At 38.2% G+C, this 21,722-nt stretch overlaps 1 protein-coding gene across 1 annotated transcript in view; it reads right to left on the bottom strand.

Annotated features, from left to right (window-relative positions):
- Positions 1 to 21,722, bottom strand: part of arid3a (AT rich interactive domain 3A (BRIGHT-like)) — a 41,370-nt gene that overhangs the window by 8,574 nt on the left and 11,074 nt on the right. Inside the window, exons 2-3 of the mRNA XM_007240243.4 lie at positions 15,051 to 15,696; positions 14,353 to 14,638 (exon numbers count right to left, since the gene is read on the bottom strand). Coding sequence (XP_007240305.1) covers positions 14,353 to 14,638; positions 15,051 to 15,409 — 645 coding nt within the window. The 5' untranslated portion in view covers positions 15,410 to 15,696. The remainder of the gene's footprint in view (positions 1 to 14,352; positions 14,639 to 15,050; positions 15,697 to 21,722) is intronic.

Here is a 21,722-nt window from a genome sequence, read left to right on the forward strand (position 1 = left end):
GTAATAATGCAGCACAGGCTTAATTACAGGATGCATGCATATCTGAGGACCGCCATACCATAAATCTCCCAAACGGCTCCCCTTCGTCTCGCTCTCTTTCTCTCGTTTTCTAATGGAATTCCATCAGTGCCGCCTTCCTTTAATTTACAAACAGACTTCCTGTTTCAAGTACTCTTGACCACCACACTGTCACAGGGACGCCGGACTTAACTGTCTTTACCATCTGAGCACATTTCAGCTCAAATTTGTTAATGTTTGCTTTAAAATACAAGTGGCAATAAAGGGGTCTTCACATTAGAGTACAGACGCCTTGATATGTATCACGTTTAGGTTTAAAGGGCTTCCATTGTACAAACAAATTCAAGTAGTATGAACACGATATTATTTTAATCACTTTGTTATCAGCACGTTGTTACTAATTCTTTTAAAACATACAATAATTGGCATCAGGCAGATTTTTCCTATAACTGTTTAGACTATTTAGGTGACACTAAGTCAAGTGGCTAGACCTGTCAATATATTTTTTGTGAATGATATCAACGCAGAAATGATTGCTCTAAACGATATTATTGTCATTTTATGCCACTCTCATCTCATATCTCACCTCTCGTTGCAGTGTTTCAACAAAACATCCCCCACAATGCTATAGTGTTTCGGAAATATACAGTTCTGGAAAAAATTAAGAGACCACTTCAGTTTCTGATTCAGGTTCCCTAATTTTGCTATTTATAGGTATATGTTTGCGTAAAATAAACATTGTTGTTTTATTCTATAAACTACACACAACATTTCTCCCAAATTCCAAATAAAAATATTGTAATCTAGAGCATTTATTTGCAGAAAATGAGAAATAGCTGAAATAACAAAAAAGACGCAGAAGACGTTTTCAGACAAAGAATGCAAAGAAAACAAGTTCATATAATTATAGATTTATTATAAGTTTTAAGAGTTCAGAAATCAATATTTGGTGGAATAACCCTGGTATTCACTCACAGTTTTCTCCTCCACCAGTCTTACACACCGCTTTTGGATTTTGCTTTATGTCACTCCTGGTGTGAAAATTTGAGCAGTTCAGCTTGGTTTGATGACTTATGATGGCATCCATCTTCCTCTTGATTATATTCCAGAGGCTTTTAATTTGGTAAAATCAAAGAAATTTATCATGTTTAAGTGGTCTCTTATTTTTGTTCGTATTATATCCTTATTATATCCTCTTAATGTCCACTTTGATACTCTACCACTTCTTATAATATACCCCCTGCTTACTTATTTGGAAGTGGATACTAAAAAGAAAAGGTCTCCTCTAGGAACATTTATTTTTAGGTATGTAGTAGCAATTATGGCAATTAGGAGTTAAAAGGCTAAGACTGGGTTTAGACAGCAGAAAGCATTCTGCAACAAATTTGTGTCTAAACCACAAACTTTAGGGGAAAATGAAAGGTGTTTTTTGGGTGGAAAGGTTCCTTTCACTCTTATTTTTGTTTAAGTTCTTTTCACGATAATATTTTTTATGAAACAAAGAATGGTTCTTTATGACATCACTCAGAAACAATTGTAATACATTCATTTTTATGGAATAAGGGGTGTGCCATATCGTATCATACACGATAATATCGGCAAAAAATTTATTTTATTTTATATCGTGAACGATATTATACCCTAAAATATCGTGCCATATCACCCATCCCATTTCCCATTATATATCTACTAGAGATAGATTATATCTGTCCAGTATCATTTATTTTACTTTAATCCTGGATATATAGAGATATTTGGAGTGTATTATTAATATTATCATGACATTCTTGATCATTTACTTCTGTTACAAATCAGATACAATTCTTGTATTTTTTTATATCTCACTTAGGGGTGTGCAGTATTATATTGTATGTAATAATAAAATATTATGTTCTTGCAGTGTATAGTGTATTTTTGAAATATTTTTTAAAAAGTGTTTTGACCTTTTGTCAAGAGTAACGTTTTCGCAAAATTACCATGAAATATCGTGATATTATTTTATGGCCACATCGCCCACCCCTATATGCAATCATCCACCATGAAGCAAAACCCCCAAATCATTCCATAGCATACAGTGCCTGCTAGCTGTTATTTTCAATTGTCATAAAACTAACAATATGTAAAGCTGGTTTCAAAGCAACTGACCGCAGCACTTAAACAAACCCGCACACAATACAGCTATTACTCCAAACATCTCAGCCTTCATGATATTGTTGATTGCAAACTGCAGCTGCCAAACAATGCCCAGAGGCCCGTACTCAACATGATGGTGGTTCAGAGGTCGATGAAAAGTCCTGGTTTTAACAGAGGAGCAGAAATGCATATAATTGTTTAACAACTGGTCTGATCAGCATTGTTAACACCCACATAGCAGGAAAGGTCTGTCAACACTTAACCGTCAAGTAGGAACACCAAGCAGGGGCTAACCGACTCCTGTCCAATTGTTTTTCAGGACCCCCCCACCCCCTTCATAGTGTTTATCCTGTATGACGAGAGAGACAGTTGTGCCACCACCATCCCAACCCCCTACTTGCGAAACAGAAATAAATCTATTCATCTACTGTCGTCTCGGGGGAGAAGGCTTCATTATATAAACACATACAAATCAGGTAGAAACTGTGCAAACCACCCATGTGAATGTTCTGTAAGCAATACTTGAGCTGATGTTATCATAGGAGTGTGTTTATTTCAGTATTATGTTCGCATGTTAGCTACAGGTGTAAACACAGGGTAACAATACATAGATCCACAGTATCCATGTGCAAGAGAGCCACTGAACTCATCTACAAGAAGAAAAAACGAAAGACTGCTAGCACAGATTTCAACGTGTTTATTTCCGTTTGTTGATATATTGTCAATACTTAAAGAAAACTGGACAATATCATATTTACCTAGTCAGTTCTGTTTATCTTAAATGTAGATCAGCACACATCTTGAGTTTTACGTTGTTTTTACACACACAGTTCATTCCTTTAATCCAGTTTTGTAAACGTGAAGCTTTTTCACCTTCTGGTTTAAGTTCTTTTCATAGAGTAGAAATCAGTATCAAAGCCAATCAAAATGTGTCACAACAAACCATATGAGGACATTCTTTCTGCTTGTTGTCCTCGTTAGTATTTCTCTGGGCAACATACTGTTATACTGTTATAATGTTATACTGGTTACAAGAGCACAGCTGATTGCTGAGCAGTGATTACATATGTACTTTTAAAAAAGTAATCTGATTAATGATCACATTCTCACCATAAATTAACTGCTGCAGAGTTTGTTTACCAAGACCACCTCCGCTCAAGGGGCTTGATTAGGTTGTTCTGGTCTGCATCCAAGTGTGATCACTGTATTCACACCTGCCCAAACAAGTCATACTACTGGTAATAACAAACCAGAGTCTGATTTAACCAGACTAAAAAGTGCTGGTGTGAAATGACTTCAGTTGTTGCCACATCTCTTAATTTACAACTGAGGTAGATTATTAGACATAACCTATTTGATTAGTCAAGTGTGTGTTAACTGGCATTTGTTCATAGCTGTAATATTTATATGGTCAATACAGCAGATTAGCCTTTTATGATATATAAAAAAAGTCTTGTCTGATCTTTGTGAAAATAGCATAAATTAGTTAAATGATAATATATTAGCTACCATTAGATATTAATGTAGTTATAATAACATTAGCAACAAACACATGCCACACAGTATTTGCCCTGTGAATGTAATCTTAATTCTTAGTGAGAACACAGAATCCAATCCTCAGCCACGGACACTCAAAAGTCCTGACATTACACTCATGGTGACATACGAGCCACTGGTCCTGAAACCCTGTAACAGCATTTCACTCCCGCCAGTCACCTCAGAGGCATAGCGAGGGGGAGGGGCAGGAAACAACCAAACAGTTTCAGCAGAACAGGCAAGATTTTGATTAACTTGCCCCAGAATGGATAATGAAAGAGTGTGTTATAAGAGCTCCACGGCTGAATGCAGGGTGGGCCCTGTAAAACTTCTTTGATAAAAGGGAGAGTCATTGTGGGGAAACAATGGCGTTGAATTCAATAACCCAGGCCTCCTTCTCTGAAATAAAGTCAGCGATAGAGACAGTGAGGCTGTGAACACCTGTTTAATGAAAATGTTTTGTATTACTCTTCAGCAGAGCGAAACCTGAAACCCTCCCCAAATATATTTAATAAATTCAAATTACTTTTGAATTTAGCAATCTCGCAAGTCATGCGTGAAGTGAGTCAGGTTTATCTTCCTCCTGATCAGGAAATGAAATTTTACATCGTGGTATGTTATGCCCTGTGTTTTTCCCTCGAGACGTACATGTGCAGTTCTAACTAAACTACTGCCCCTGGGTTGCCATTATCACTGCCCTAGATGTTTTGCTGATCTGGGGGAGGAGAACTGTTGTCAACTTTTAGACAGATCCACAACCATTGTCCTACAAGTTATTGTAAAAAAAAAAAAAATAGTTTGAAACAATCGAAGCAGGAGAGATTTTCTGCTTGTAAAAAAACAACATTAAAGCTACAAAGGAACACATTTGATATGGACAGAGTATTCCATATGTTTTAAACTATTAGAAAAAAACATGTTTGGTTACTAATTTCCCCTTGAGTCATCAAATTAATTCCACTAACAGTTCACCTGATTCTAAATAAAGTACTTTTTAAACAAACTAGATAATGAACCAGGATACAATTGCTGGAATTTCTAAAATTGCAGCCCAATATTGCAACTGAAAGTGCAAAATTTAGAGTGCTTTTACACAAACCTTCCTGAATCGCTTAGACTGGGAAATCATTTATTTACTGTAACAGTAGATTAACGCTCATTCATAAACAGAAGTAAAATGAATTAGAGGATAATCTTTTACACTCATTTTGCAGTGTGTAACCAAAGTTAACGGGACTTAATGTACACAACGTCACATAAAACTTGGTGTGGACTCTGGCCCGGACTTTCATGTGTGTACTCCCCCTTAGTAAGAATGTTGTATCGCTTACTACAAAAACATTGATACATTTCTGTCGGCTTTCTATCCACTGTAAATGCACCTTAATGTGATGATGATGTTAAATGATCTTTATGTGTCTTTAGTGTTAACAAACCCACAGGTACGCACCCCAAACTAAATATCATACAAATAAGTTATGCCCATCATGAACATTAAACTCTGGCTTCTTACCTCTAAACGCACTGTAACTATGGCTTATACACGCATTTTGTGATATGTTCTCCATGCATCTGTACCACAGTCTGAAACACAATGGCCCTTTGTTAGACATATGATTCACTGTTCTGGTTAAGAAGCATTTATATTCACAGCCTATACATTGCAGTATGTAGGGACTAGAGAGCCATTTGATACTCAACCTCCTACTAAACAGTAAAAGATCACTGCCCACTGCACAACAACGATGCACAAATGCACAGAAACCCAAAGCCAAATGATCAATCTGAGAAAAATGAGCAAAAAGCTTTAAAGTTGTGTTGCAAAAGAACTTGCAGTAATAATAATAATAATAATAATAATAATAATACAAAATAAATAAATAATCTGTATTACATTTAAATTTCATCAGTTTAGATATTCTGTAGTATTCTAATCGAGACAATTACAATAAAAATGTCCCAGTTCAATTCTAACTGGAAACTAGGCCAGTCCAGTACAGTAACTGGAGCAAAGAGCTGCAGGCAGAGGCCTGTTCTGTTCTGACGGAGTTTCTCCTCCTCCATCAAATTCCGATCAAGCTGATAAGGGACAAAGGGACAAAGCGAACACAAAAGAACCCACAAGTTGGCACAGCTCCCGCTTTTCATGTAAAGTGAAAGCATTTGCATGGCCTGCAAAAACAAGATTTCCTGCACTCTGGGAGATCCACTGTTTCCTCACATTTGGTTTTAACAAGCCAAATTAACTCTAGTTTTAGTTCTGATTTTTACCCACAAACAAACATGCAAACACACAAACACACTGCCAACACACAAACATATTCGGATGTTTCGACTGCAGATCAAGCAATATGGCAGCAGTTTGCTTTTCAGTTCCCTTTTCACAGGGCTCTGCACATGCAGAAAAAGAACTGCTCCATGTTGGACAATCTGTTCTGGAAACTTTACATACAATCAAGATACAGACTAGAACTTCCCACAAAATAACATCCCAGCCATATAAAAAGAGGCACGTGCGCATATTCAACAAAATACACTGAAAAGCAACTGTTAGTCAAGGCTATTAAACTCACTCCCTTTATATGCTTTCACAAGTTTCTACTACATAGTCACATTTTGATCACAGATTCTGAACCCTAATTCTTCTGGACTTTATATGATTTTAGAACAACTGTTACGTCAAACAGTGTTTGATCATTTGAGCACTTTCATAGCTCTCTAAGGTTCTAGTGCTATTCTTTCATACTCTAGGTGCTATCTAGAATATCTACAGCCTGTTACAGATGGCTTTTGCATTGCATTTAAGCATTGGAAGTTTTTCTGTTTATTTAACTACAATAAAAAGCATTATTATGTATGTGGTCATTGTGTATGTGGTTAAAATAAAACGGCAGATGTTGTTTTACTAGCCCATTAACTCCTCTGTTCTTAAGCCACTCATCTTGATGTGCACAGAAAAAAAAGATGAGCACTGTACTTTGTACAGCCAAACATCGTGGAAACATGTTCAAAGATACAGACAAGTTGGACAGTAGTGTGTGTCTGACTGATTTAATGACACATAAAGGCAAGAAACATCAGCACTAAGCAAGTTCATTCCGCCTGGAAGAAGAAGAAGTGAGGGAAGAGGAAGAGACAGAGGAGGAAGAGAGATGACGTAAGTGATGTTATGTCTGGAGAAGTAGTGCTCTGCTCTAAACCGCGTCAGCCTTTTTTTTTTTTTTTTGTTTTTTTTTTTGCAGAGGAGCAACTCTGTGTCAATAATCAATGTCCCATGGCCTACTGAGGCTCCTCCCACAGCCTCACCCTAATGTCACAGTGCACAGCCTGTGTAGGGGCCTCCAACTACACGGCTCAGCTCACGTGGGCTGTGTGGCCCAATCGATAAGATGGACAACCATTTAACCTCTGACAACCCTCTGATTGGTCTGCTTTGCATGTGCAGACACACCCCAACCTTCAAGTCGTACTCGGGTAACTGTTGCTATATGGGTCACTCAACCTAGCTGCAAACGTTTTGGTGCAATATCTACATAGGTGTATAGAGGCCCATTTCCAGCAACTATCACTCCAGTGTTCTAATGGTACAATGTGTTTGCTCATTGGCTCAGAAGGCTAATTGATGATTAGAAAACCCTTGTGCAATCATGTTCACACACCTGAAAACAGTCTAGCTCATTACAGAAGCTACAAAACTGACCTTCATTTGAGCAGATTGAGTTTCTGGAGCATCACATTTGTGGGGTCAATTAAACGCTCAAAATGGCCAGAAAAGGAGAACTTTCATCTGAAACTCGACAGTCTATTCTTGTTCTTAGAAATGAAGGCTATTCCATGCGAGAAATTGCTAAGAAATAGAAGATTTCCTACAACGGTGTGTACTACTCCCTTCAGAGGACAGCACAAACAGGCTCTAACCAGAGTAGAAAAAGAAGTGGGAGGCCGCGTTGCACAACTAAGCAAGAAGATAAGTACATTAGAGTCTCTAGTTTGAGAAACAGACGCCTCACAGGTCTCCAACTGACATCTTCATTAAATAGTACCCGCAAAACACCAGTGTCAACATCTGTGTCTACAGTGAAGAGGCGGCTGCGGGATTTTGGGCTTCAGGGCAGAGTGGCAAAGAAAAAGCCATATCTGAGATGGGCAAAAGAACACAGACATTGGACAGAGGAAGACTGGAAAAAAGTGTTGTGGACAGATGAATCCAAGTTTGAGGTGTTTGGATCACAAAGAAGAACGTTTGAGAGACGCAGAGCAAATGAAAAGATGCTGGAAGAATGCCTGACGCCATCTGTTAAGCATGGTGGAGGTAATGTGATGGTCTGGGGTTGCTTTGGTGCTGGTAAGGTGGGAGATTTGTACAGGGTAAAAGGGATTCTGAATAAGGAAGGCTATCACTCCATTTTGCAACGCCATGCCATACCCAGTGGACAGCGCCTGATCGGAGCCAATTTCGTCCTACAACAGGACAATGACCCTAAACACACCTCCAAATTGTGCAAGAACTATTTACAGCAGAAGCAGGCAGCTGGTATTCTATTGGTAATGGAGTGGCCAGCGCAGTCACCAGATCTGAACCCCATTGAGCTGTTGTGGGAGCAGCTTGACCGTATGGTACGCCAGAAGTGGCCATTCAACCAATCCAACTTGTGGGAGCTGCTTCTAGAAGCGTGGGGTGCAATTTCTCCAGCTTACCTCAACAAATTAACAGCTAGAATGCCAAAGGTGTGCAATGCTGTAATTGCTGCAAATGGAGGATTCTTTGATGAAAGCAAAGTTTGATGTAAAAACAATGTTATTTCAAATACAAATAATTATTTCTAACCTTGTCAATGTCTTGACTCTATTTTCTATTCATTTCACAACATATGGTGGTGAATAAGTGTGACTTTTCATGGAAAACACAAAATTGTTTGAGTGACCCCAAACTTTTGAACGGTAGTGTAATTTTGCAACAAGCATGTGGAAAGCTCTATCTGGACGGCATTCGTTTCTCGGGGTTCTGAGGCATTTTTTTTTAAAGGGGTCCTCTGTGATTTTATTCCTCTCAGGAATGACCATGTATTTGTTTTTCTCAACCATGTTTCTCTCATGTTTCCACGGAGACCCATGTAAACACAACAGCAAGTGAAAATGAAGGAGCTACTGAACGCGAGGTCATGTGACCAAGGAAGCAAAAACAAAAAAAATAAAAAACACCTCACTGGTCCTCACAAGTTTTATCACTGAGTAAAAGTGTGAAATATTTTTCACAGACGTCCCCCGAGAAACTAATCCCATCCAGATAGAAGTTTTCTTTAATGCATAAATAAAAATGTGTTTTGTTCATTTTAAAATACTGTGTTAATTTTTAAATACTATAAAAATGTAGAGAGCAATTACATCCAACAAACCTACCAGACCAAATGTTGCAGGGATGGTTGTGCTAGGACACTGATGCAAATAATTTAAATATTTTTCCCCTTTCCAAATAAGGAATATTGCCGCTTATTTATGAAGTGCTGCTTTAAACTTATTCTATATATTTTATGCAGGATAAAAAACATGTAAAGCAAACAGAGAAACAGACTTGAGCCAGAGGTATGAGAGAGGAGAAGTGCTATGCTAAGCCCTTATGCAATCTCTGTGTACGTTCCTGTGGCTTGCCTCTCCTTCGCCTCTCCATATTGAAACGCTGCCAGTTTCCAGAATTCCGGGCTCACACATACACACACACCCCTGACAGCAGCATGACGGCAGCTTCTCAGCAGCTTCCAACTTTTGGCTTCTCTGCCAAAAAGTGATTACTCACTTTAGTGTGCACTACAGCCAGAGTTCAACACATTGCACGTGCTGCTCTTTGCAGGAAAAGGAAAATAGATCTTTTCTGACTCATTTTACTAAAACAAAAGTTGATAAAATACCTTCCAAAATGGAAAATAAGATTAAGCATAAAATAACATGGTAATATTTTAACCAAGCTTTACTATATAATGTTTTGCAGTACTTTATAAGTCATGTATTAAATCATACAGAACCTCATTCAAAGTCATACAAAAACCTAATCAATACACAAGGAAAATTTGCAATGTTAAAATCTGCCTCTCAAGAAATTCTGATTTTTTGATATTCCAATGCATTTTCTCTCTTTGGCTAAGCCAATTTAACTAGAATATGTTTCTAATTTTCTTTACAGCACTTAAGGTAAACCACAAAGAAAATGAACCGGAATGAAGATAGTTATCTCCAATTTAGTGCAGGGGTTTCAATAGCCACTGTCCTCCAGTCCACTACCAGCATCAATGTTTAATACCAAGTCTTTCAAATGGAGGCTCGCTATAGAGGGTGTAATGAATTTTTAAAGACATGCCTCCTTTACTGTCCATCTGGGCTGCATTTGGCCTGCTGTGTGCATTCACAATACGGACATACATTTGAGACATCAAAGCCTGTTTCAGTCTTTTGGTTTGCCTCAGGAAGTTTGTGTAATAGGAGACCATGACCAACGGACAGCGTGTATGACATGCAGGTTTTAAAAAGAAAAAGAAAGAATCATATAATCAAAAAAAAAGGAAATTAAAAGCTTCCTAGATTTTCAGCAGTTTTGGAGAACAATAGACGTTAATAAAACATACAAATGGTTCTGTTTGCTAAAAAACAAAGATCAAATTCATACAAAACTACAAACTTTAATTTTTTAAGGACGTTTTAAAGTACAGGTTTTTATAAAGAAGTTCTGCTGCTGGGTCAGTTTTAGGTCGTAAAAAGTTAAAAGACGCAGTTGTAAAATAGAAATAATATTTAACAAATGTATATAATTCATTATATTAAATAAGGAACGCGCATTATAAACAAAGCATGACTCAAACCACCTTTACTTAGATACATGTTAAATATCTTCAGTAAGCAGAGGTTAAGCATTTAAAAATACACCCACGCTGAACTGTAATCTCTTTGTTTAATTAAAACCACAAACTTGGCTGCACCATCTACAAATCAGTCCGTCAAGCAGGGGTGAGAGAACACTGCTAAATTTTGATACCAATGAATAAATCTGATTCAGCTCTTCATTTAGCTGTGTGGCCAGGCCTGATAATTCTATCAGAAGCAAATTGGCAGAATGCCTTAATAAGAGATTAATTATAGCCATATCAAACTTAGAAGGCTGCCAGGCGTGCTGATAGCCTCCTGTGAGCTTCGGCTGAGCTTTTCGCAGGCAAGCTCACTGAAAGAGGGGTAACCTGGCCTGATCCCGTGTTCAAATAGAATGTTTCATATCTATTTCCCACCTGAGAAATTACAAATAAGCATGCTGGGATAGAGGTCGTTTGGGAGGGGTTCTAACTGACGCTGGATAAGAAAGACGTGTTGGTAAGACTCTGCTCAGTCCAGAGTGGAGAGATTATCATTTTCCCTTCAGGCACATTCCAAACTGCCTCCACCCACCTGCCCAAAATAAACTGCCATGTATTAACCCTTCATGTTTCACACACACACATAACGCTGTCCGTCAAGTTAGGGGGATCGCATTCTTTTGAAATGTAAAACTGCTCATAGTTATTTTTCTTTAAAAAGAAGGTTTAAAACTGTATTGAAGAAATTAAAGAAATAAATAGCTTTCAGACCTCAAATGATACAATGAAAAAAAAATAATACTCATAAAGTTTTAAGAGTTCAGAAATCAATATTTGGTGGAATAATCCTAGTTTTTAATCAGTTTTCATGCATCTTGGCATACTCTCCTCCACCAGTCTTACTCACTGCTTGTGATTATCCGTCTTCCTCTTGATTATATTTAGGAGGTTTTCCAAATTTGGTCAAATCAAATAAACTCATCCTTTTTAAGTAGTGATTTAAACACCTGAAAGCTTTGATTACTGATGATGATGATGATGATTGATTCATCCAAATGGTGTGATCTTCTTCTTATGCTTGGGTAGGTACAGTCTATTTGAATAGCGCAGTCTATAGGATGACAACAGGAAGAGTTCTATTTGAGTTAACCCTCAAACAAAATTAATGACATAGGTCTGCTAACAGTTTTGCAGCTTAGCAAAGAAAAGTGGCCAGTTTTTTTAATAACATAAAAAACCCTTAATACAACTTCAGCTCATCTGAATGCATTAAATGACACAAAAGTGAGTTTAACCTTTGTGTTGAGTAGTTTACCACTGCTCCTGCAAAGACTGATGGGGGAGGGGACATAGGGTCTCAGCTATACATTACACAAGAGGCCCCACACAGCGATTGCGTAACATTATCTTAACGGACAGAGCGCTGCCACTGTTGATTAACAGTCACCAATATCCACAATTTCTGGTGACAGGAGATACGGAGATCTGACTACAAACAGAACATTTGATTAGGTCCCAACTGCATTTCTACACCAATCGATCTGCATGGACAGATCAACCGTCAACATTTGAGGCACACATGCACTTTACACGTCACGTGAGCAGAGCGACCAGGCTCTGAGCATCAGGAACAGCAACAGCTTTCATGTACTCCTCATGAGTGACAAGCATTTGCATTGGTATCGTTTTGGCTTGACAAATTTTAAAATCTGAGAAAATTTAATTATTCTCTGACAGAAAACAACTGTTTCAAACACAAACTAATTTCATTATATCATATAAGAGTTTGGGCTGCAACATAAAGCGCAGCATATAGTATAACTTACTCAATATGGTTCTCAAGAGAACTAAGCATCACGTTGAAAAGACTGAAGCCAATTAATCACCCTTTTTAATTTAGATTATATATAAAAAAGGTCCACAATGAGGACAGGATTTTGAATAAACTTGAGAATTTATTTTTTACTACTAATAACCAGACATGTATAAACTACTAGGTGACCCAGACATGACCAAAAGTACCAGTGCTCTATCAAAAACGTAACTGAACTAGAAGTTGAAATGTTCTTTATAAACCACACTTAAGTACAAAACATGTTGAATATTTTAGTGCTTTCAGTAATCGCAAGTAATTTATTGTAAAATGTACTATTCAAGTACTAAAAGTAAAATTATAGTACTGCATTGTATAGTTATTACAGAAAGCCGTGGAAAGTTCTAAGAGAGAAAGGAGAAAGGCAGAATGGGAGCAGTGAGGTCTTTTTAATCACTGCAATCTTGTTCAAAAGGTTCTTTTATTTAAAAAAATTGTATGTCACTTTGGATAAAAGCATCCGCTAAATGCTATGTAATGTAATGTACTAGGGCTGCAACTAATGATTATTTTGGTAGTCGACTAATCTGATGATTATTTTTTCGATTAGTCGAATTTTTCTGAGATGTCCATCTCTAAAAAAGGTTGAAACAGCGGAACATGAGATTTAAAAGGGCTTTAAATGTCTGAATGTTGTTTTAAACATGGAAAGTACTGATATTTGGATAAATATTTGATTAAATATGTAAAAATGTTGTGTTTGGGCTTTTCTGGAGACGCATACTGAGTGTAAGAGTGTAAACTGTGCGAGTGAGCCATTTACACATCTCCTGGTAATGTTACAAATTAACGATTAGTCGAAAGTGAATTTTGTAGTCAACAAATTTAAAAACTCGACATTGTCGATTACATTGACTAGTTATTGTAGCCTTATAATGTACATTTTGTTGATAGTTTATTTTTCAGTAATATCTTCCACATTGTGTGTGTTCTTCATGTACTGTTATGTATCACATGTGTAGTCATGTGTAGACTATCAAGTTCAGTCTGACTAGAGCAACAGAGAACTCTTAACAAAAAGCCAAGTGAGCAACTCAAGCAGCTTATTCATTAATCAAATGTGTCTGATCTACCAAGAGAAAGGCTTTGCATTTTTAACACAGTACTTCAACGCTAACTACAGCTCAGATTAGGATTTTTTCATTCTAATTTGCGCTTGAGCCTAAAACTTTTGTACAGTATTATAGTCAATGCATAAATAAATTAATTAATGAATGAATGGACAAACATACATACAAACACAAACCCTGGAAGAACCACTAACAGACCTCAGGGGCTTCATACTCAGCTATTAGAAACACAAATGAAGCATGAGAGGGGTTTTTTTCATCATAAAAGCATGAGATTCTAAACCAGCTCCATAAATTCAAGACCTCATGCCTTTCATTTAAACCACAAGTACATGAAATCGGTTTTAAAGTTATCTTATCCAATTTATTCCAGACACAGTGAGACAGTGTTTAAACAAGGGCTTTGTGTGCGTTTCATTCTATAGTGTGTGGAAAGTAAAGAGTCTCTAAATTGTTGTCTACATTGTTTAACAGCTTTTAGACCACAAACCAGGTCACAGCTGTTCCCACGTCAAAAAAAAAAAAAGTTCAAGTCTTAACTTCCTTCTTTAGCAGAACACCATCTTAAAACTATCAAGGGATTTTATGGCAGTCTTAATTGATTATACTACTAATCAAGTTATCTATGATAAATGATTATTAAGCCTTTATAATGGCTGACTGGAACTGGGTATTTACTGAAGGGTTCATAATAAAGAGACAGCAAAAACAAAATAAAATGTGCTTTCCAGTGAATACTTACTTATCAAAAGTCCAGTGAATATATTAAAAGTTAAATCTTTCAGCATTTTTTCATGCTAGCAATCTGCCAATCTGTTTGGTTATTCTTTGGAATGCTTAAAAATAAAAAAGCAAGTAAATCTTTTTATAGGTCACACAGGCCTACCTGTCTGAACTGTTCCTCATAGGTCCAGTCGGCGTGGTCCTGGCCTTGGAGCTGGCTGTGTGATGGATGGGCTGGGATACTTAATGGTCGTGCCTCTGTTTCAGAACCCGGTCTGGGTTTCAGCAGCTGTGAGGGAGGGTGAAGCTGGCGATGAGGCAGCAAGAGGATTCCTCGTCCTGGGGCTACAGCCTCACGGCCTGTCTGTAGACTTTCATCAGCAAGGTCATCATCATAGTCATCCTCCTCCATCTCTCCTTCAAAATCATCCTCGTCCCACTTCTGTTTACTGTTCACAAAACAAAAAAAAACAATTATATAAAGCATGGTACATCGTTTTGTTAAAGTTCAGTCTAAAAGGATTCTCCAAAAGCAATTTGGAAAAAGAATGGGGCAAAGAACAATGGTGCAAGACTTTAGCACTGTGATTTAGACATGCAGTTTACACAATGCTAATTGGTGTCGAGTCAAGCTCGCCACACGGAAAATTCAAGCCAGATGCCACCAGTCACCATCATTACCACCGGCTGCACTGTCCACTGTGAGTAGTAATGTCTTCTATAATGTATATCTAGTACACGTGGTACCATGGATTGCGAAAATGAATTGTGAGTCTGACTACAGCTTAAAAAAAGGATTTAGCCGATGTTAAAGTTAGCAGTTAGTCATTATTATTTATTAGCATACGACTGCACACTTACATTTGCTCCTCCTCCTCTGACCCCATCATGTCTTTATATTTATACTGCTCCTCTCCTTCCTCCTCCTCCTCCTCTTCGTCGCCTTCATCATCGTCCTCTTCACCAGCGCTACTGTGCTGCGACATTGGACTGTCGGCCATCGGCGGCCTCTGGAGTCCAGCCGCCACAGCCCTCATGGCCGCCAGTGCAGCTATCTGTGCTCGTTCCGCCTCCGAGGCAGAGCTTAATTTCAGCTCTTCTCCCGCTGGGGAGGAGTTCTGCAAATGTCCCACCTGCTGTTGCTGCCTCTGTTCCATCTCCATTAGCAGCTTAGCCTGCTGTTGCCTGTGCAAGTTCTCCATCACTGCCTGCAGCTTCATCTCCAGGCAAAAAGGACGCGCTGGGGTGCCGCCTCCTTTGCCTCCTTGCTCCACCAAAGAAATGCCAAATCAGGCAGCTGGAAGCACTCTCTCAACAGTTGCCTCTGAGGTGTGTGGTGTTCTATCCTGAAAGTTTAATACTCTAAAAAAACAGAATCAGTTTCTCGCTAGATTGGTACTAAGGGATGCTCCTGAGAGAAGATATGGAAGACGAGGCTATACAATGCAGAAGACTTCAGAGAGGAGGATCACTCCTCCCCACGCAGAACCCCAAGCTCTATCAGACCCTGAGAGAAAACAGAACAGAAAAAGAATAGTTTAACAATTGTGAAAGCTTTAGAAACATGTTTTTACACATAAACACACATGTATATATATACTGTATATCTACAGTAGTGTAGTGTTCCTTGACTTTTCCCATGTTTGCTTAAGCACACTGATTGACCTACAGGATGTGTGTGTGTGTGTGTGTGTGTGTGTGTGTGTGTGTGTGTAGGGTCACTGAATGTGGATCGCTTGTCTGTTTGCACAGACAATTCAAGCAGTTGCAGCTGGCCATGATAATTATCACCCAATACACTGTTCACTGTGAAAGGTAATGCCTTCTTTGACATATTTCTCAGTACACACAACACTATGGATTAAGGAATCAATTTACATTCTAACACCATATGGCTTTTGGGAATTGATTACAATCAATGTCATCCTGACATCCCAAATCAAACCAGAGATGGCTTAAAATATAATTCTAGCTATTATCATTAGTGGGTAGAGAGAGTAAGAGAGAGCAAGAGACATTTTCTAAACAACACATCATTAAAATACGTTGATCCTCGTATAGTAGGTGCAATAACTATGCACAGAATAAATATTGAAATGTTGATGCATATTGTGTATAAAAGTATACAGGATACTCACTTACAATTATAATTTAGAGAGGAATTCTACTCATCCTCTATAGCTCTATTTAAGACTGACAGCCAATAAGAGTGTGTGCATAAATATAGTAATACTGAGTGGTTTGGTGTAGATTGCTCAGTTTAACAAACTAAGTGGTGGGGATAGAAATCAGACAGCAGAAATTCTATTTTTTTTGTATATACTTAATTCACAGTGATGAAGTCACTATGCTTTAAATTTGCTTAAAAAATATATCACAATTTTCTACCACTAAAAATACATTACAAATTACGGGCACACAAAATCTTCAAAATCTTCAAAATGCCAACACTACAGGAACCTTCGCTTTCAACAGAAAACATTAGATCACACAAAAGATATTATCCTACCCATTTTGGAGCATTCTATTGGTCCATTCAGCATTAAGTTCCACCATATTGTAAAGAAAAAACTACTAATGAGGTAGAAATAATATACAAGACACGAACACTCCACAACAGTATAACAGGTGAAACCAAGGCAACAGCTGATATGGAGTTTATTTTACTTTCTTAAACATACTTTCTTTGAACATCTTAAACTCAAAAGCAGAACTATCAAATGCATCAAACGATAAGATAGCTGGAATGTATCCAACCAACAGGTCTGGCAAGCAAGAGTGTACGTGCAATACGAGTGTCTACCAGATTGGTACATTTGAAACAAAAACATTGTATCGCCATAATGACAACTTTACAGGAGGGGTCTATAGGAGCGTGTTTAAAAGTAAAAAGAAAAAAATAAATCCAAATAATTCCGGACCATTTCTATTGGTCCATTCATTAAACACACTTTCAATGCAATATGGGATTATTTGACAGTATGTGTGTGTATACTGAACTGGAATGGTACAAGGGTCACAGTTTAGCACTTTGCAGCAACACAGGAAGAAGAAGAAGAAGAAGAAGAAGAAGAAGAAGGGAGAGAGAAAAAAAAAAAAAAAAACACTATGCACCATTAGGGAAAATACTACAATTTCACAAGCGCTACTTGAAATTCTTAAACTTGTAAACTGTTAAGACATGCAAGGAACTGTAATAACTGTAGTGGTTTAGAAATATTGCTATGGTAAGTATATTCTTGTTTGTCCCACCCCCTGCTCCCCCTCTTCCTCCTTCTTCCTCTTTTTCCTGTTATGGGTAGTAGGTGGACCACCCAAAACAACTGATTCTCACTATATGTTTCAAAACCACGAAAAAAAGGCCCAATCATTTAGCAAATATACTACATTTAAACATGTTATGTTAATTGTTTAAATCATGCTGGATTAAATGAAGACAATATATGAAACATGAAAAAAGGGTTTTAACATTCTGTTCCACCAGCAAGGGTACATATTTTCACATTTCGTTAAGACTGGTGACAAAAATCTATCACAAAAAACAATTACTGTATAGTCTATTAATAATTCATAAATGACAAAACAAAGAATGCAAAAGAGAGGAAGAGCAGTTTGACATCTTTTGAGATGGAAATATTGTAGCATTTCATTCTGCACTTATACTACAAAGCACAACACGCCACAGCTTAATGCTATATCACAGACGCACTGCTAACACTGCATGCTTATGAGATTCCTGGGAGGTTAAAGACAGTTTATAGGCTAATCCTACTTCCCCCTACAGTGTGTGGGGGGTGGGGATGAGGGGGACTGAGGGAGGAGTAGTGAAGATTGCAAGGTCTGAACAAACAAAGGACCCGAGATAAGGAAAGTAGTAAGGGTCTAATTCCACCTAGATAAGGATACCCACATCCACATCCCCCACTGTGCTAAGGCTTATTAGCGACTTCTCAGGGCAGACTTAATCAGAGGAAGTTACCAATAATGAGGAAGAGCTAAAATAAGAGGTTGGAAAAAAAAGATTAGCATTTTGGTACTTTGCCTTTTAGCCTTATTTATGTACAATGAGTGTTGATTGGCTTTCTTGTGTGCCCTTTGGGCTAAAACCAAAACTTTGGCTTGAATGGGAGAGCTTGTGTTTATGGACACAATGTCAATCTATCAGTAATAAATTGTTATGTGGCATCCTAAAACCTGCAGTGAATAATATATAATAATAAATTCCAGCTAATTGCTTATTTAGGAGTATTTTATCCTCTTCAGGATAAAACAGATGCTGTGAAGTAATTCACAGCAGTGTCTTGAGATGTACTGAGTAGCGTAGAATCACAATATCGTAGTATCTTTATTGCCGTGGGCAGTGTATCCTGAATGTATCCTAAACTTTATGTCAGACAGGCCCTGTCACTGTCCACTTCTAAAACCAGGCTAAAGACTCATTTTTATTTCCTTTTATTCCTATATTTGAAACTTTGTTCTTGTTTTATTTATTTATTTTTTACATATTTTATGTCTGTTTTTATTATTTTATTTTATTTTACTTTTATTTACTTGTTTCATAGATTTATCTAAAACTATTTTTATTGATACTTATATTTTAATTTGTCTTATTGTTTCTAGTATTTAGTTTTATCTTATAATTTGCTATGTAAAGCACTTTGTTGTAGCTGTTATTGTTTTTAAAGTGCTCTAAATAAAGTTGAGTTGATAATATTGTATCGTGAGATGTCCTGCGATTCCAACCCTTCGTCTTAATCCTGTGTTAGAAGTGTCTAGAACCAAGCAGCCACCAGAAACAGCAACAGCGAACAAAGCAAATAACAGTGACAGAATGCCACAAACAGATAGATAATTTAAGAAATAAGCAATCTAAATTGTGCGTGCACTGATGTCTAAACAGACCAAGGAACGTTTCTTGTGGTCATGTTTGTTGATGTGTTTTTTTGCTGTAATAATATCTTTTGACCAGGCAGAAAACTTAATTCCACAAAAGCAGAAAGAGTATAGACAACACTAATTTGGAGTAAGACAAATAAACACTATGCGCATTAAACTAAATATTACTGGCTGCTTGGACGCTTACAGAGTTGGTGTCTTGAGTTGAATTTTCTTTGTTTACTCTATTTAAGCCTCCCTTTCAAGGACAGGATGCAACGTCAGAGGCTTTTACCGCACACTTTCAACAGGAGTAACACAATGCTAGTAACACAATATGAGATGCAGTAACAGCATAACACATTCCAGCCAAAGCAGTAAACACTATAGAAAAAAGAAGAAATAAAATCTCAAAAACTCATTCATTCAGTACTTTCTGCTGGGGGAAAGAACACAGTAGCCCTTCAAATTCCTGCAAGGATTACCTCCACATAGAGTAAAACAGCCTCTGTTGAACACTTTAACACTACAGAAGATTAGTCAGTCATACAGTGTCTGGCTGTGTACTGTGTTGAGGGTGTGTACTGGCGTGATAGTGTTTTGAAGTGCAAGTGGCGCCCACCAAATCGTCCAGCCCTTGAGGATTGGAGTGTGAGAGAGCAAATTGTGCTTCCTCAGTGTTTTAGAGAGGAGATTCTGCGTTTGGCACATGAATCACCAATGTCAGGTCATTTAGGCATTCGAAAAACGCAGCAAAAACTAATGCAGCATTTCTATTGGCCTAAGTTACACCGGGACGTCGTAGATTTTTGTCGTTCATGTCATGCATGTGAGATAGTGGGCAAGCCCAACCAGAAAGTTCCACCAGCCCCATTGTATCCACTGCCTGTATGTGAGGAACCATTTACTCGGGTCCTAATTGACTGTGTAGGGCCTTTGCCCAAAACAAAAAAAGGCAATGAATACTTGTTGACCATCATGGATTTGGCAACACGTTTTCCAGAGGCCATACCTTTAAGGAACATAAAGGCTCGTACCATTTTAGAAGCTTTACTGACCTTTTTCTCTCGTTTTGGCCTGCCAAGAGAAGTACAGTCGGAAGTAAAGTTCTGGCATTTATACCAATACGAGGCGGTAATTTAAGTTGTAGGTTTTCAGGGCCTTATTCTGTGATCAAGTAGGTCAGTGATCGCAATTATGTGATTAGCACTCCTGAACGGAGATTAAAAACTAGACTGTGCCACATTAATTTATTAAAGCCGTATTATTGTCACTCTAAAGTGCTTAACGCTACTGAGTCTGCAGAGGGCTCGAAATTGCCCGTTGCTACAGTGTCTGTGGGTGTCACTGATGGGTTTTGGACTCCTCAGTCTGAGAGACAGTTGGAGGAAACGGTTGCTGTCACTGATTCCGAACGTAGAGTAGTGGAGCAGGATGACGGTGGACAGGTAGAATTGGTAAGCGTCCGCTTAAAGAATTCTGAATATTTGCTAGAGTTGTCCAAACATCTTTCTCATCTTTCATTAGAGCAGCGGAGAGATATTGAGAATTTGATTCAGGAGTTCCCGACTCTGTTTAAGGATTCTCCTGGTTTAACCCCACTTGCTGTGCATGATGTAGATACAGGGGACGCGACACCCATTAAACAACATCCTTATAGGCTACCTCCTTGTAAGCTGAAGATGGTAAGAGAGGAATTGGCTTATATGCAGGAGATAGGAGTCATAGGACCAGGTCAGAGTGACTGGAGCTCTCCAGTGGTGCTAGTACCGAAGCCGGACGGTACAGTTAGATTTTGTGTGGACTACCGGAAAGTTAATCTGGTCACAAAGTCTGATACCTTTCCTATACCAAGACTGGATGATTGTATCGATCGCATTGGAAAAGCCAAATGTGTTTCAAAACTTGACCTTTTAAAAGGCTATTGGCAGGTGCCGCTGTCAGATCGTGCTCAGAAAGTCTCTGCATTTGTGACTCCCGAAGGTCTATATTGTTGCAAAGTTCTGCCTTTTGGAATGAAAAATGCCCCAGCGGCCTTTCAGAGGTTAATGAATCAAATCACAGCAGGTTTAGCTAATGTGGTTATTTATTTAGATGATGCCGTGGTCCATAATGAGTCGTGGCAGGATCATGTAAAGCACCTGAGAGAACTATTTCAACGTCTGCATGAGGCTCAGTTGGTTGTAAACTTACCAAAATGTGAGCTCGGAAAAGGGCAGGTGACCTACCTAGGCCATCAGGTAGGCCAGGGTAAAGTAATGCCTAGGCAAGCTAAAGTTCAGGCCATTTAAGATCTCCCAAGTTCACGTACTCGTAGAGAGCTGATGAGGGTTTTAGGCATGTGTGGGTTTTATCGGAGATTCGTTCCAAATTTTTCAGCTGTAACAGAACCTTTGACACATCTACTGAGGAAAGATGTGAAGTTTTACTGGACAGAAGAATGTGCTAAGACTTTTGATCAGATCAAGGCAGTGTTGGCATGTCGCCCCGTGTTGGTGGCTCCTGATTTTAATGTTCCATTTAAGCTGGCTGTGGATGCATGTGATGTGGGAGTCGGTGCAGTATTACTCCAGTCAGATGAGTCGGGAGTAGACAGGCCAGTTGCTTATTTCTCAAAAAAGCTTAACAAACATCAGAGAGCTTATTCTACCATAGAGA

The sequence above is a fragment of the Astyanax mexicanus genome, chromosome 16 (assembly GCF_023375975.1).
Source record: "Astyanax mexicanus isolate ESR-SI-001 chromosome 16, AstMex3_surface, whole genome shotgun sequence".
NCBI classification, from domain to species: Eukaryota; Metazoa; Chordata; class Actinopteri; order Characiformes; family Acestrorhamphidae; genus Astyanax; species Astyanax mexicanus.